This window comes from Halictus rubicundus, unplaced genomic scaffold (assembly GCF_050948215.1).
Source record: "Halictus rubicundus isolate RS-2024b unplaced genomic scaffold, iyHalRubi1_principal scaffold0025, whole genome shotgun sequence".
NCBI classification, from domain to species: domain Eukaryota; kingdom Metazoa; phylum Arthropoda; class Insecta; order Hymenoptera; family Halictidae; genus Halictus; species Halictus rubicundus.
In genome coordinates, this window is record NW_027488566.1 from 1936673 (window position 1) to 1953569 (window position 16897).

Genomic DNA, 16897 nt, shown 5'->3' on the forward strand with positions numbered 1-16897 from the left:
ATACGCTACATGGATAATGTAAAACATAATTTGCATTAGTTTTATATATTAAAATGAGTTCAATATTATGAGATGATTTTTTTAGGGTATTGCGACTCTACTTATTCTATGCGAAAAACGAACAGCTACTTTATATACTGCCATATGGGAAAAAATAATTAATATAATACCCAATTTGCCAAACACTATAAAGTTTATAATGAGCGATTATGAAACAGCAGCTGTTAAAACCTTAAGCAAGTTATTTCCCAGTGCAGATATGCATGGCTGCTGGTTCCATTATTGTCAGGTTTGTAATGCTATTTATAATACATTTACTTGTATTAACACAATTCTAGTTTTCTGTTTATATATTGTAGGCTGTTCTTCGAAAGTGGCGTAAGCTTGGATTAAATAGTGCTCCTCATACTGTTGTACATATGGCAATGTCTTTGCCTTTAATACCTGCTATAAAATTTGAACAAGGTTTGTCAATGAAGCAGATATTGCATCCAGCAAGTTTCCGGGTATTCTTTTGTTTATGACCTATATGAGACGTACTTGGTTAAACATAGCATCGCAAGTCAGCGTGCACAATTGTCCAGTACGTACGAATAATATTGCAGAATCATTTCACAACATTGTATGTCAAAAACTGGGGAAACAAGATATTAATATTTGGGCATTTTTAGGTACAGTATTTTTTACTTTTATTGTTTATTATACACATAAAATTAATTTTTGATAAGTGGCATGAATTTATTTATAATTTAGTGACTATACTTAATTTATTCTTTATGTTATTCTACATATACAGAGGTTTATATATAATTAAATGTTATTACATTTTTAGAAAAAGTAAAAGATCTGCTTATTGACCAAGAGCTTGACTTGAGTCGATTGCAAAATGGTATAGCATCTCGAAGACGTCGTACAAATGCTAATATTAATCATAGAAAAGAAATAACAAGTGCTCAAGAAGAATATAATGCTGGAAGGTATATGTCTTTTTCTCTAGTTCCAACTGTTTACTATTTGTTACTAACATGTTTACTATTTGTCCATATACATATATGTATGTGTATTTTACATTTGAATGTATATGATTTTTAGATTATCTTTAGAAGAATTTTTAAATATGTTTACTCATAATGAAAAAACTTTTCAAATTAATAAAGTTATCACATTGGCAAGTATGTAGCTTATATATCTTATGTCTTCGCATAAAAGATATTCCATACAATTAACATGTTTTTCTTGTACAGATGAAGATAGTAATGATGAGATTGAAGATATCAATTATTTTGATATAAGTTATGGACCGGTGGAGAATAGTAAATAAATTTGCTTTATTATATAGTACGTACAACCTGCAATATAAATACGACATATTATTCAAAATAATATATATTATTAGCAGAACGAGTGCATAAAAAAGATAGAAGAACGTTACCAAATACGGCTTTGACATCATCGGGTTCTCTGAAAACAAAAGACACAAAAGTTACAGGTAATTTCATATGTTTTTTTGTTAGCATAAAAGAATTAATTTATTTTTCACTTGTTGCGTTTTTATGAACTCAATGCTATTTCCTGATATAAAATAATTTATAAAGTTTAATATTTGTAGAAAATTATCTCAACGAACCCCAGCAATGTATTTTACACAGCAGCATAGTAAATATACAAAGTGCACAAAATCTCCATGACAAATTTGACAGCAATCATATTGACGGTAATTTATTTGACTTTACATATCTGTATCCTATATAGAGCCAAAGTGTATTATAACCAGGTAGAACCTATAAGGGGGTAGTATACCTTCAGATTTTTACTAGAAAGGAACTGGAATCTTATTAGATTTTAGGTCGAAACATGGGTCTGCACCATGTCGTTGTTTGAGCTTATAAGATCATATTTTGAGCTGGGTGAGGGCTCATTCTATAGAGGAAGGTTAAATACCGCGCTCATCATATTATACATCATATTATATTATTTTTTGATATAGTACATGCAAATTGTGTTCTTTAAAATGTCACAAATAAATAGTACATACCATTTTAAAAAAGTGCATCCACAATTGCTAAATGTATAATTGGATGGAAAAAGTCTATGAGAAATTAGACTTTCCCACACTATTTAATTTTCTTTTCTATAAAATGTGGCACTAACGATTCTCAATATATAATTCATCCCAATTGAGTGGGACGTCCTGTATACTATATATTAACAATCCAATTTATATTTTTCTAGATGATGACATTTATGAAATTCTTGAAGATAGATTTTGGTATGATAAAACGGAAAATCAAGTCAATAATGATAATAATAATCGAAAAGAAGATATTAGAGAACATAAAGAAGGGTATTGCATAATCTGCTTTGTTAAGAAAGCAACACAAGTTTGCGTTCCATGTGGTCATCTTGCATGCTGCATGATATGCATCATGCGACTAGAGTGTAATAGATGTCCCACATGTAATGATAATTTTAATACACATGTGACACTGCGCCTTCCATGATACATATATATATATATAACTTATCGTTGCTGAGATGTTTGACTGTTTTCATGAAGCCTTATAATGTTTACATTTGACGTAGTGAGCATATCCTCTAATACGTCCCAGAATGAATCTAAGGGAATGAACACAGCCAAGTATCTCAGCAACGGTAAGTTTTTAGACAAATATACTTTAGTATTTTTATACTCAGGATACGCCAGAAGGATCGAGATTTAGTTAACGTCGAGTTAAGGGCCAGTTTTCCTACGTAGCCTTGAGTCGCCACGCTCCAAACAGGAACTAGGAGAAGCTTCCTAGCGATCTTCACGCTACAAACGGCCGCTAGGAGAAGCTCAAATGACAGTGTGTGTGCCGTGTGCGTGTGCCATGGTATGCCCCACACAACGCTAGATCCGCAAGAACGAAAAAGATTGCAAGGGTTCGGGAGGCGGCAAATCATTGTTCGATAATGCAAAGATGGGGCTTTCCAGGGGTGAAAAGCGTTAGATAAAAGATAAATCTAGAGCGCTCGCGAACGAACAGGTCCTACTTTTGCGTTTTCTAGGCGTAATTTGCAATATTCGGCAGAATGTAGATATAAGGACACATTTTCTTAAATAACCGGCTTCTTATTGAGAATGTTGACGGCGAGCGCTCTAGCGGTGACATATACAATGTCAATGCAACGCCTATTATATTGTATAATTACGTATTAAACAAAGGATTTGCCGCCCCCGAATAACCATCCCACAGCTATTATTTTGCTCAAATATAGTTTCGGCATTTTTCGCTACGAGCGCTGTATTCTCTTTCCGATCATTGTCGTCGTCAGCAGTCATTATGCTCGAATGAGAGTCGTGCGGCACACTCACACACCGCCAGGTCGACGTGTACGTGTACCGATGAGAATAGCAAGTGTCCGGGATGCCGCGAATCATTCCTCGATAATGCAAAGATGGGGCTTATCAGTAGTCAAAAGCGCTAGATAAAAGATAAATCTAGAGCGCTCGCCATCAAACAGGTCCGACTCTTGCATTTTCGAGCAACATTTTGCATTATTCGGTCGCATGATGCCTGCCGTAGCTTCGTTCGAACAGCCGTGCCTCGGCACACTCACACACCGCCAGGTCGACGTGTACGTGTACCTACGAGAATAGCAAGGGTCCGGGATGCCGCGAATCATTCCTCGATCATGCAAAATGGCAGAGTTGGACAAAATATTTATCTAAATAAAAATTTCGAATAACTAGTAAAAGATAAAAAAAAATTTTTATTCCTTATTCGAAGGTTCAAGTAAAGAAAGTATCTTTATTTGATGTGTATCGAATAATTTTATTCGACGAAAAAAGATAATTTTTTTATTCGAAGCGGATTTATTCAAACTTCGAATAATTTTTTCATCTTTTATCTTTATTTTCTATTCGAAGGCTTCTAATAAATCTTCGAATTACTTTTACCGAGCGCCGAGCTTCAAAGACCCAGCGACGACAGACGACATACAATGTAAGCGGATGGAGAATCGCGCACGTATGAAAGTTTAAACTTTTAGATTTTTCAATATATCCTCATGAAATTGTGACGAGCGAATGGACGGGATTTTCCTGATGAAAATAAGCAGCATTATTGGCAATTTATGCTTTTACATTTTTAATGAGAACAATATTGTTTATACGAATGAATTGTAGAGCTTATCCCGATGAAAATGAGTCCAAACACGACATCATTTGGACTGTCTTTAATGAGATTGTAATTTTTATCGTAACATTACGTATCAATGAAACTTGTTCGATTACACTCGAATTTGAACTTATTTTCATCAGGAAAATCCCCTCCATTCGCTCGTCACAATTTCATGAGGATATATTGAAAAATCTAAAAGTTTAAACTTTCATACGTGCGCGATTCTCCATCCGCTCACATTGTATGTCGTCTGTCGTCGCTGGGTCTTTGAAGCTCGGCGCTCGGTAAAAGTAATTCGAAGATTTATTAGAAGCCTTCGAATAGAAAATAAAGATAAAAGATGAAAAAATTATTCGAAGTTTGAATAAATCCGCTTCGAATAAAAAAAATTATCTTTTTTCGTCGAATAAAATTATTCGATACACATCAAATAAAGATACTTTCTTTACTTGAACCTTCGAATAAGGAATAAAAATTTTTTTTTATCTTTTACTAGTTATTCGAAATTTTTATTTAGATAAATATTTTGTCCAACTCTGCCATTTTGCATGATCGAGGAATGATTCGCGGCATCCTGGACCCTAGGCTATTCTCGTAGGTACACGTACACGCCGACCTAGCGGTGTGTGAGTGTGCCGAGGCACAGCTGTTTGAACGAAGCTACGGCAGGCACCATGCGACCGAATAATGCAAAATGTTGCTCGAAAATGCAAGAGTCGGACCTGTTTGATGGCGAGCGCTCTAGATTTATCTTTTATCTAGCGCTTTTGACTACTGATAAGCCCCATCTTTGCATTATCGAGGAATGATTCGCGGCATCCCGGACCCTTGCTATTCTCGTAGGTACACGTACACGCCGACTTGGCGGTGTGTGAGTGTGCCGCGACACGGTTGTTCGAACGAAGCTACGGCAGCGCCGTCGTTTATGATGTCGACCACGCATGCTCAGATCGCCTCTATTGTCAGAGATCATGCGACCGAATCAGAGAGGATACTCGGAAAATGCCACTCGACACTGAATGTGGAAAGTGCACCCAGCTCCCCATACTGGACGAAAATGTTACTATTTACCTTGTTCTAGTGGCCGTTATAGCGGTACTATCGATTGTTCAAGGCCACCTGGGAAAACTGTCCCTTAAGGGCCCGGAGCGCCAAAAGTAGAGTGACTACATTACCGACAAAATATGGTTTTACGGGGATCAAGTTTTCGTCCTTAAAAAGGAATATTTTGTCGCTGTTAAAGGGCTCATTCGAAAGAGGAAGGTTCCATCTAATGCGGGCTGGTCATGAGCTGACGAGATTATGGAGATATTTAGAAATATGAGCGTTAGAAGTAGGCCAAACATTGATTATGCACGTGCCGTGGAATTCAAGCATTTTTATGCCATTGGATGAGTTTTCTGGATGATGTCGAGACCAGCCCGCAATAGAAAATATCTCCAGCTACAAATTGAGCTATAATTTGTCTTGATTCTGTTGCGAAATAAAGGCGAAAACTTGTTTCCCGTTTCGGCATGGCTTTCTAGCGTCAGAATTCATGATATCGATAATATAGAGCAAAAAATGTGACAAGTTTAGTTGAGCTGGAGCTCATCAGGTGGCGCCTAAGTAGAAGGACTGTAGGGGCTACGTATGTTGCCGCACCTTGCCGCAGCGCTAGCGTCGCCGGCATCAGCCGCGTGCAAGCGGCAAGAGTGAGTCGCCGCTCTCGACTCTGCGTGTCCGATGACCCAAGGCGGATTTGCCGCCGCCGAGATTACACCACCGCTCTCTCGTGTAACAACCTTCGTCGAGATAAGACATAATAAAGTTCTCTGTACTACAACACGCAACGGTGCCTTCCATCCAGTTTCCAGTTTCCCGGCGGTAGTAGGCCGCAGTCTGGAAATTCCCCAGACCCTAAACCTACAGGACTGTCGAAGTGGGATTGGAGGAAACTGCAAGCGTAGATTGTGGTTATGTTCGATGCCTATTCGCTCATCGGCAACGTGCGTCTGTATATGTGTGTATATGTATATAATTTTCCTATACATCCAAATACTTCGCTAGTTTGATGTTTCGGACTCATGCAAGCAATGTGCAGTTGTCCATATACGCATATAGCATAGTCGTAGCTGTAGCTTCATGTATCATATGAAATTGCGATCACATTTGTATACCGATGAGCTTACATACAGTACCACATTATACAAAAGAGAAAAAGAAATTGTTAACCCTTTGCACTCGAGTGGTGACTCTGAACCACCACTAGAAATTGTTGTGGCATTATTTCAAAGAAATTACAACAAATATTACAATGTATTTGTTACATTACAAAATTTGAATTTAACAGATTACTAAACATTTAAATATTCTATGTGGAAATCGGATCAGTTTCGTATGAATAAAATGAAAATATTCGACCTTGGCCTAGAACTCACACAAAACATCCTTGCTTCGGTCGATTGTACGAGAACTTGTGTGCAGCAAGCTTGTACTTGATAGAATTTGTAATCGTCAATTAAATGTGATGCTAATTATATCATGTTCGGTGTAATTTTTATCAGAAAAGAAAAGAGCTTATTCCGATGAAAATGAGTCCAAACACGACATCATTTGAACTATCTTCAATGAGATTGTAATTTTTATCGTAACATTACGTATCAATGAAAATTGTTCAATTACACTCAAATTTGAACTCATTTTCATCAGGAAAATCCCATCAATTCACTCGTCACAATTTCATGAAGGTATATTGAAAAATCTAAAAGTTTAAACTTTCATTCGTGCGCGATTCTTTATCTGTGTTCAGGATTCAAGCTGTGGAATTCGGTGCCTATTGTCGAACTGGCGACCGCTATTTCATACGGTTTTTGTCGCGTATGTCAACACGCGGCAAGAGCGCGTGTCGCCGTTGCTCGACACCGCGTAGCAACCGTTTCAATTCTCATTGGCCGAATTTCACAGCTTGAATCCTTCAAATTGAGACAAACAAGGATCGTCCGATGTGCGAGCTCCAATCACGGTGCTCCACATTCGACGGTCTTTGTTATTTAAGGCACCTGCGTATGCCTTCTCGACCTCTTAACGTTCTGAACGCTCATCAATCGCAAGGTATCGCTCTAGCACGTTTGCTCGTCTGTCCGCTCTCGTCTCGATAAGTAGAGATTCTCATCTCTCGCGCTCTGAGACTCTCGCGATTTCGCATCATTCGGGAGCAGTATTCTCGCGACCTCCCGCGCCGCGTTACGTGCACTCTGTTTCGCGACAAGATTTCCGGCGTCCGCGTAGAAGATCTCCGTCTCGCGGCGGCACGCTTTTCGTGCCGCTCAAGATTTCCTCTTCGCGATCCGACGGCAGAAGTTTGCACGCGCAAGATCTCCGTACGTTCGCCGGCTCGCGATTCTCGTGCGCGCGTTCTCTCTCGCGCCCTCGAGTGCCTCGCACCTCGTGCGCCGTGCAACCGAGTAAAATAAAGTGCATTTTCCCGAAGGACAAGGGTTTAATTCTCCCGTCTCTCCTTGCCTCCTCGCGCGCTCATTTCTGAGTGGTCCCGGCCCCCCGGCGACTCCGACCTTCGGTCGACGCCAAACAATCTGCTTACATTGTATGCCATTTGTCAGTCGCTGGGTCTTTGAAGTTCGGAGCTCGTCGGACCTCGTCACTGTTTATTCGAGCTGGCAAAAGTTATTCGAAGATTTATTCGAAGCCTTCGAATAAAAGATACAGATCAAAGATGGAAAAATTATTCGAAGTTCGAATAAATCCGCTTCGAATAAAAAAAATTATCTTTATTCGTCGGATAAATTCTCGTCGAATAAAATTATTTGTTCGAGTAAAGATTTTTTTATCTTTTATTGGTTATTCGAAATTTTTATTTAGATGAATATTTTGCCCAACTCTGCTTTCAAGTGCTAGAGCTCGATCGCGGTCGCTCGTCGTAGTATGTCTATCTTGTTCACTCTCGGGATGGCTCTTCGCTATCCTTGTCGAACCTTTAGAGCTTATCCAGATGAGGCGATTTACGCACGTTTCAAACAAAACAAACAAAAAACCTGACCGCGACATACGCTAAAGAGATAAAAATAAAAAATATTATTAATAAAACAAAAAATCTTGCTGCGAAAAGAATTATTGATAATTTATACTTTCTATTTATTTTTTTATTTTTTATTTTATTTATTATCAATATTTTATTTGATAAATTAGTTTTTTGTTTCTTCTCTTTTTAATTCTTTTCGCAGTCGGGTTTTTTGTTTTTTTATAATATTTCTTATTTTTATCTTTTTAATATCTTTTAATATGTTTAATATTTTAATCATGCCGTAATTGTTTATACGTTTCATTTCCACGTCGAAAAATAATACTCTTCGTATTAAAATTGAAATCAATTATATTGATGGGTTACCATTTGTTAACAATATATAAAAAACGTAATTTTTAAAACTATACTTTTGTTCTGTAAATTTTACATATACATATATTCGTGTTATATTCGTATAGAAAGTTTAAAAAATTAAGAAGATTTTTAAACAAGTCCATATTCAATGATCGTTTAATACAATTATTTACAATTGAAAATTCCATATTTTAAATTAAGAAGGAATAAGCCTCCAAATTTCGACAGATCCGAAAGGAAGAAAAGAAACCGCTCGAACCAACGCTTTCCATGCGATCATCGACGGTGTTTATATGAATATGATACGGCAACATTGCCCGTTTAAAAGCTGACAACGCAGTAAAATCTAGCTTCCTCGTCACACACCTCTTGTGTTGCAACGTCAATCGAGTTCTCTTTCTGATTCATAATAGAATACGACGATAGCTCCATCTCGTATTCATCAGTCAGCTACACATTTGTAGGTAATACCATTTCTGTAAAGGAAACTGTACGGCAGATACCGACCACCGAATCTTGAAAAGTCACGTGACTGACCCGGGCCCTTAACAGTCGATTTAGTTAATAGTCGAGTATTTAATTAATATCTTTATTCAACATCAGTGTACATTTGTTTCTGACTATCATTTTCCAGTGAAATACAGTTATTTATTAGTAGATCCATACGTTCTAGTTTCAACATTTATACAGTCCACTCCACTTACTTTCAAATTCAACCGTTTCTCATTCATCCAGTTCTTCCAATTTCCATTCACTCTCTCTTTTAGCGATCCTAAAATGTAACAATGGTTTTTTGCAATTATCTCGGAAACTAAGTCCGAGCGATGGGCAGATGTGTAAAAAGTTGTTCAGCCCGACACATAAAAAAGATCTGCTACACTTTAATTTCGAAGTTTTTCTAAAATTATACGCGGCTGACGAAGGTCGATGTTCTTGTTGACTAGTTCTTTTACTGTAAAAGAATTTTTTCTTTTGATTGAATAAGAATTAAATATTTCTAACAATATACCATTAAAAAAATTCAAGGAACACTGAATTGTGGCCTACTTTTCATTTCAAATATGATACGACGATGAAAAAATAGGATATACTTCTATTTGCAAAGTTATCTCAAAACAAGTAATTCTTCACATTTTGTAAGCTCCATACGACAGAAAAGGGTAATTTTAATTATTCTAAAAAAATCTAAAAGTAGAAAATCTACATATTAGTATTTGCAACATATACATATATACTATTGGAAGACAAATCGGTGTCTCAAAGCTATGTCTAATATTATGTGAGAGAGAAAGGCATTGTTTACAATTAGTGTTGAGATAAAATCAATAAAGTAAATGTTCTCATCGATATTTAGTATTCCTTCAATTTTCTCATATTGAATGTCCAGATGGTTTAATTTAAATTGTACCTTTATCTTGTATTACTTTTTTCGTACGTTTTTTCCTCACTTGGACTTGTATTTTTCGAACTGTTCTTAAATTTATTGAATTAGTAGCACATTCAGAACATATTTCTGGAGAACCTGCAAAAACAAACACAAACAATTTTGTGACGGGTATCCGTCGGGGTGGAGGGAGTGCCGACTCAGCCGGCTGCCAGGGGTCGGTACCGCCTCGAGGAGGAATAAGTGGTAGTCGTTTTCTGGTAGAATACTCGTGTTTATTGTCCGTGTTCTCTCTATGTACAGTGGGTGCCCACAGGTGGCATAATTGCGGCGGTATCGCGGTGGTATCGCGGCGGATCGGTAGCGCGGCGGATCGGTGGCGCGGTATCGCCTCGATGTCGGGGAGTCGGTCAGGGTTCGCCGGACGGTCCCGCAGGCTTGCGCCCCTCGGGGGAGGGATTCCGGCCCGTTTGCACGGTGCCGGCTCGGACGAGTTTCCCGTAGGCTTGCGCCCCTCGGGGGGAGGGATTCCGGCCCGTTTGCACGGTGCCGGCTCGGACGAGTTTCCCGTAGGCTTGCGCCCCTCGGGGGGAGGGATTCCGGCCCGTTTGCACGGTGCCGGCTCGGATGAATTTCCCGTAGGCTTGCGCCCCTCGGGGGAGGGATTCCGGCCCGTTTGCACGGTGCAGGCTCGGATACGGGAACGAGGGTGTCTGGCGGAAACGGTGGTTTCGGTGGGAACGGGGTGCGGTCGGGTTGGAGGTACAGCGGAGGTCTTATTCGGCGGTAGCTCTCGGTCTCGCATGCCTGGCCTCAACTGCCCCGACAGCTGTTTCTCGCGGCCTATTTATCCTTCCCACCGCCTACTTCCACTCGCGAGCAGCCGGCTCGTCGCGGTGGCCACCTCGCGGCCGCGACGGGAGGCTGTGCTCGGCCGTGGTCTCGCGGCGCGCTCGCTGGGAGTGGGGCGGTGTTAGGCGGGGAAGTCGCGGGCCTTAGCTATACCCGTTACAATTTGACCATGTATGTTTGTATCCCTTTAATGTACTTATTAACGGTAAATATAGACAAAGAGGGACCCAGCTCCAATGACCTTCACCTTCCCATATGTTGTCAAGGTCATAGTCCGAACTTATCCCGCGCACTTACTGCGCGTTGGTAATTAGGTTAGTAAAACAAATACTCACAATAATTGTAGAGATTGTAATTAGGGAAAGGACATAGGGAATAATTGACATTTAATGTCGTTTCTCTTTTTACAGGTAAGCTTTGTAAATAGTTGTAAATAAGAACATGAAAAATAAAATTAAAAAAATCTCTTTTTACAGGAGAAACTCAATTCTGTTATTATTCCTGTCTTTACCTAATCACCCGGAGAATTCATTAGCATTATATGTATAGGAAGGAGTTGTTCAAAATGTTGACCTTAACAACATATTTCAAGGGCAACGCAATCGGAACTAGGTCACCATTTGTCTATATGTATTTACAATACCTTGTGCTAATCTACATTGGGTTTTATTGGCGATTTCATTTCGCGATCCTTGGCCTTCCTCAACTACAGTTGCACCCACTGAATTGTTAACGCAGTCAAGATAAGTGTCTGGAAAGTCTTTAAAAAATTATTATTGGAGATACATTTACCAGTAATTATGAAAGTGGGAGAGTCCCCATTTATTCATATTTATCGTACCATGTGTTAACCTACATTGCGTTTTATTGGCGATTTCATTTCGCGATTCTTGGCCTTCCTCAACTACAGTTGCAACCACTGAATTGTTAGCACAGTCAAAATAAGTGTCTGGAAAGTCTTTAAAAAATTATTATTGGAGATACATTTACCAGTAATTATGAAAGTGGTGTAATAAAAAAATTGTTTTCGATAATTTTATTAATAATATTGAAATATAGAGAGAAATATTGAAAAATAAGAAACACACTTAATTTTTGTATATTTTGACTTGCACCTTTTTCATAATTTAACTTTCTACATTAATAATAATTGCAATACTTTACCTTCATTCCCGTACATTATTATCTTGTTGCCCTTATAAAAAGATAATAAGTATTCCTTTAAAGTTAACCTATTTAAACACCAGGCTACGTATAAACATCTTTTATAAGGAAACATTCTTACAATATAAATGGGCAATTCCACTCCAAGTGGAAACAAAATTCCATTACTTGTTCGTCGATACAGTTTAACCTTTTTTAGTTATGAAAGTCGAAATTTGATGAATACTATTTTTAAAATATTATAACTGAAAAAATGTTAGAAATACCAACATTAAGTGTGTGAAGTTATAAAGTTTAACCAAGAGATGTAACATACGGCTATGTCCTTTTTAATTATTATAAACAATATTTTTGTTTTTCAAAATTTGAAATAACCTTGAGGAGCAGAATTTTAACAGGATTCTTCTGAATAGTCTTCACATTTCCAGCTGGTAGATTAATGATTGTCAAAGGTACCAAATTTCAACTTTACGCATGACTTGACTGTGAGTGAAACCAACACACTTTTCTATGGGCTATATACTAAACTCTAAGTCATATGCAACGTTGAACTGTAGTAACTTTGACAATTATTAATGCTCTTGCCTGAAACTTGCACAACATTAAGAAGACCGTTTGATGCTGCAGGCTCATATTTTCTTAAGAAGTACATATATATTCAACTTCTGACCCTTATAACTCGAAAAGGTAAAACAATGCCGAGGAACGACTAGCGAGATATTACAAAATTTCATAAAAATCCACAGACACGTTCGATGTTATTTAGAGTGGAACTGCCCAAAGAAATATTTTGTAATATCATTAAAGCTAAAAGTGATAAATACAATTATGAAGACAATTATAATAAATGCAGTTTAAGAAATTTATGTGTTACAAACCTTCCATTAGGGAGCTGCTTCTGTAATGTTTCAATTTTATTGTTCCTTAGTATAGTTTTGTTATTGCTTTTACGACGTACCGATTGTCCTGTACTTAATCTTTTGACCTTAATTTCTTCGTCCATTAGTAGCTGTTCCAAATGTTCTGTAAAGTTAAGAACTAATTTATCTTTAATAACAGATCATTTTCTTATTCTGTAATAGAGAAGGAGAAGAGGAGAAAATACGTAATAGTATACAAATATTTTATATAAACAAAATACAATTACCCAAAAATTTCCATACGTTCTTTTTCCCTTTTCCTAACTTTGACGAAACAATATTATTATAGGATTCTGATATATTGTTTGTTCTTATTGGACAATCGTGTACTGAAACTTTTTTCATTTTTGGTAGCCACGTAGTTTGTAAATACTTAATAAAAGTTTCTATTGCTGGATATTCAGGAATTATTGAAGCAGATTCATTACGAATTTCAGAGAATCCTTTTTCAAAAAGGTCTTCAGGAGTCAAGGCTAAAGTCATTGCCATGGACAATACTTTGGTTGGCGCATCTGCAAGACCTAAATAGCGCCATTTTCGTAATAAAGCCTTTATCACGAAAAATTGAATTAAGATTATATCTTCTATGAGAGGTATATACAGGGTGGTCCACCTAAGTAAGGCCACCTAAATATCTCCTCTAATTGTGGGGTTACAAAAAATATTTTGTATGCTATTTGAATGGTTTTAAAAAACCATTCTATTGCAAAAAAAATTTTTTTCTAGGGTAATTTTTTTCGGAGTTTACAAGGTTATCGATGTTTTTTTGCGTATAATTGTATAATTTTTTTTATTGCATCGTGTAGCTGATGTAAAAATACGTTCAGTTATGTACATTACATGACTTTGAAATGACCTTTGAGTTCAAAAATTAAACGGAAACGATAAATTGTCTATCGAAACTTTAGAGACGAAGACGTCGTTCGGGAATCTGTAAGAGTAAATAAACATGTTCACTATCACGAAACCCCATTATGAAATTTGTAAAGCTATTTTTCAAACTGTCATTGTAATAGATGCTCGAAATGGTGCCCCTCCACATCGATACATTTTTTGAAGCGTAGAATAAGAGACTCTCTGGCCCTTTCAAATGTTGTCGGATTAATTGCAGCACAAGCTGTTATTATTCTGTCTTTCATGTTCTCTGGCGTTGTTGGTTGTTCACAATAAACAACTTCTTTCAAATGTCCCCATAAGAAAAAATCCATAGGCGTGAGATCTGGTGACCGCGGTGGCCACGCTACATGTCCAGTACGTCCAATCCAAGAATTTGGAAATTTTGTATCTAAAATTTGTCTTACAAGATGTGTAGAATGTGCCGGACAACCATCGTGCTGATACCACATTCTTCCACGAATGTCTAATGGTACATCATCCAAAAGCATCTGTAGCTCATCTTGCAAGAATTTTACATACTTTTGTCCATTTAATGTACCATTTATAAAATAAGGACCAATTGTTTGGTTATTCAAGATACCGCACCATACATTTACTGTCCAAGGTCTCTGCCTATCCACTTGTCTTAACCATCGTGGATTTTCCACTGACCAATAATGCATGTTTCTCAAATTTAATTGACCATGATTGGTGAAAGATGCCTCGTCAGTAAACAACATTCTCTCAAAAAACGATTCGTCGTTCTCATATTGCTGTAAACCCCACTGACAAAAATTCAGGCGATTTTCAAATCGCATAGTAAACATTTGTATTTACACTGTTGTATTTACAGATTCCCGAACGACGTCTTCGTCTCTAAAGTTTCGATAGACAATTTATCGTTTCCGTTTAATTTTTGAACTCAAAGGTCATTTCAAGGTCATGTAATGTACATAACTGAACGTATTTTTACATCAGCTACACGATGCAATAAAAAAAATTATACAATTATACGCAAAAAAACATCGATAACCTTGTAAACTCCGAAAAAAATTACCCTAGAAAAAAATTTTTTTTGCAATAGAATGGTTTTTTAAAACCATTCAAATAGCATACAAAATATTTTTTGTAACCCCACAATTAGAGGAGATATTTAGGTGGCCTTACTTAGGTGGACCACCCTGTATATTTTCTAGAATATTATTATACAGGGAGGTCCGTTTAAATAAGAAGACCTAAATATCTCTTCAGGTTATTGCGATGCAAAAAATATTTGTTACGTAATGTGCATATCATCAATGGACCAAATATCTGGCATGAATATTTTTTTCGAAGTTATCAAGGTCATCGATGTTTTTTGATATAAAACTACACTTTTATTTTATTGCATCGGGTAACTGATCGAAAAATACATTCAGATATGTATAATAACATGGCCTTGATCTTCGAAAATTAAAGTTTTACCTTCAGATCAAGCTCAAGGTCATGTTATTATACACATCTGAATGTATTTTTCGATCAGTTACTCGATGCAATAAAATAAAAATGTAGTTATGTATCACAAAACATGGACGACCTTGATAACTCCGAAAAAACTGACCCTCGGAGAAATATTCGTGCCAAATATTTGATCCATTGACTCCATGCACATTACGTAACAAATATTTTTTTCATCGCAATAACCTGAAGAGACATTTAGGTCTTCTTATTTAAACGGACCTCCCTGTATACAAACCTGGTTATAATGAAACCAGCAGCCTTTTACACAGCTTAATGGAAATTGTTGCTGCAATGTGTTCATTGCTGCAATTTCATAATCTGTCATTGTCATTCTTAAATTCTTATTAAGCATAGGAGATAATTCATTAATTTTGCTCCACAGTGTTGTATACATAGTCTTTGTTAATGTCTCACACAGTACGAAAACAGTAGCAACTCCCTTTTAAAATAAAGCTTTCATAAGTATAAATTGGAATATTGGACAAACATGTATACATATCTCTATACTAGTTGTACAAATGTAATCACTGCACAAGTGCATTAAAATAATATATTTACATAAATTGTTGTACTCACAGTATCCATATACTGAATGTGGATAATATATAACTGTGCTATAGGTGGCCGGGTAGGTAAAACCTTAAAAAATAAAATAATTATGTATATCATGATATAAATATAAATTATTCATACAATACATGTTCTATAGAAAAATACTTTGGACAAGTGTATAGTCTCTTGGAAACAACATTCTGATAAGTACATTTTGTTACGTATCAACGCATAGAGGACATGTGATCGTCAATTTCATTCTTTTAAATAGAATCACATATTTTTTGTTGCATTATTTGATGCAGTTCGCCATTTTTTAGAAAAAAGGTACTAAATCGTTTATATTGAATAACAATGGGTTTAACCGATATTTATTTTATGTAGGTCTCGAATGAAAATGGAAAAGTAATCACAATTTTACTTAAAATGGTTTAGTATTTTTGCATAAAAGGCAACAAGCTTCGTGGATTGGTTCATTAAACTACATAGCAGTCCGTTTAAAAAATGTATGTCACTTTAATATAAGCTCCACACATTCATCAATAAAGAAACCGAGTAATATACCAGATTGTAGCTTCTTGGAATCACTCCCTTCTTGTCTAAATTACTTTTTTTTATACAAAAGCATATAGTATATGTGTATGGTGCATTTATATGAGAAGCATTGGTTTTTCAATATTGTAAAACGTTTGATGTAGTAGAGACAAATTCAACAAAGACATGTTTATAGAAAAATGCATTATCAACATTTCTCATAAAAGCGAATTGAGCAGAGAGCAATAAATTAATTGTAATTAACTGTAATTTATAATCTAAAATATATCAAAATTATGTTTCACAATGTACTAATAAAACAACATATTGACAATAAATGTTAATTTTGCTCCTACTGCTTCGAACACTATCTATTTTTACATACTTCATAAAATTAAATCACATATACCAATCTGTATGTTACTTACAGAGAAAATACCATCAGCATAAATACATGGCGAGGTATTAAGGGTCTGCAACAGCAATTCAGTGGAAAATAAAATTGCTACTTTACCATCTCCATCGCTTATCATTATTTTATAAATATTTTCCATAAAAGAAGAGATTCTTAAAT

The 16897-nt window shown here is 36.5% G+C and overlaps 1 protein-coding gene and 2 long non-coding RNA genes across 6 annotated transcripts in view; 1 reads left to right on the forward strand and 2 right to left on the reverse strand.

Moving 5' to 3' along the window:
• LOC143363142 (uncharacterized) overlaps positions 1 to 16897 on the reverse strand; it is a 412518-nt gene that overhangs the window by 219777 nt on the left and 175844 nt on the right. The gene's annotated exons all lie outside the window — the stretch shown is intronic.
• On the forward strand, positions 508 to 2716 carry LOC143363139 (uncharacterized). 4 transcript variants are annotated; one of them, XR_013083750.1, is made up of 5 exons: positions 508 to 583; positions 833 to 1172; positions 1245 to 1489; positions 1610 to 2397; positions 2658 to 2716. It is a non-coding gene; the product is annotated as an uncharacterized LOC143363139 (long non-coding RNA). The 4 variants fall into 4 exon arrangements; XR_013083749.1 differs by lacking the exon at positions 508 to 583 and having other exon boundaries at positions 683 to 1172; positions 1610 to 1714; positions 2233 to 2397; XR_013083748.1 differs by lacking the exon at positions 508 to 583 and having other exon boundaries at positions 683 to 977; positions 1093 to 1172.
• LOC143363149 (uncharacterized) lies at positions 9135 to 12149 on the reverse strand. The gene is made up of 5 exons (XM_076803748.1): positions 11942 to 12149; positions 11634 to 11735; positions 11421 to 11537; positions 9950 to 10063; positions 9135 to 9493 (listed from the first exon to the last, which is right to left on the reverse strand). Exons 1-5 carry the CDS (start codon positions 12054 to 12056, stop codon positions 9423 to 9425), a joined length of 519 nt encoding a protein of 172 aa, XP_076659863.1. The 5' UTR covers positions 12057 to 12149; the 3' UTR covers positions 9135 to 9422.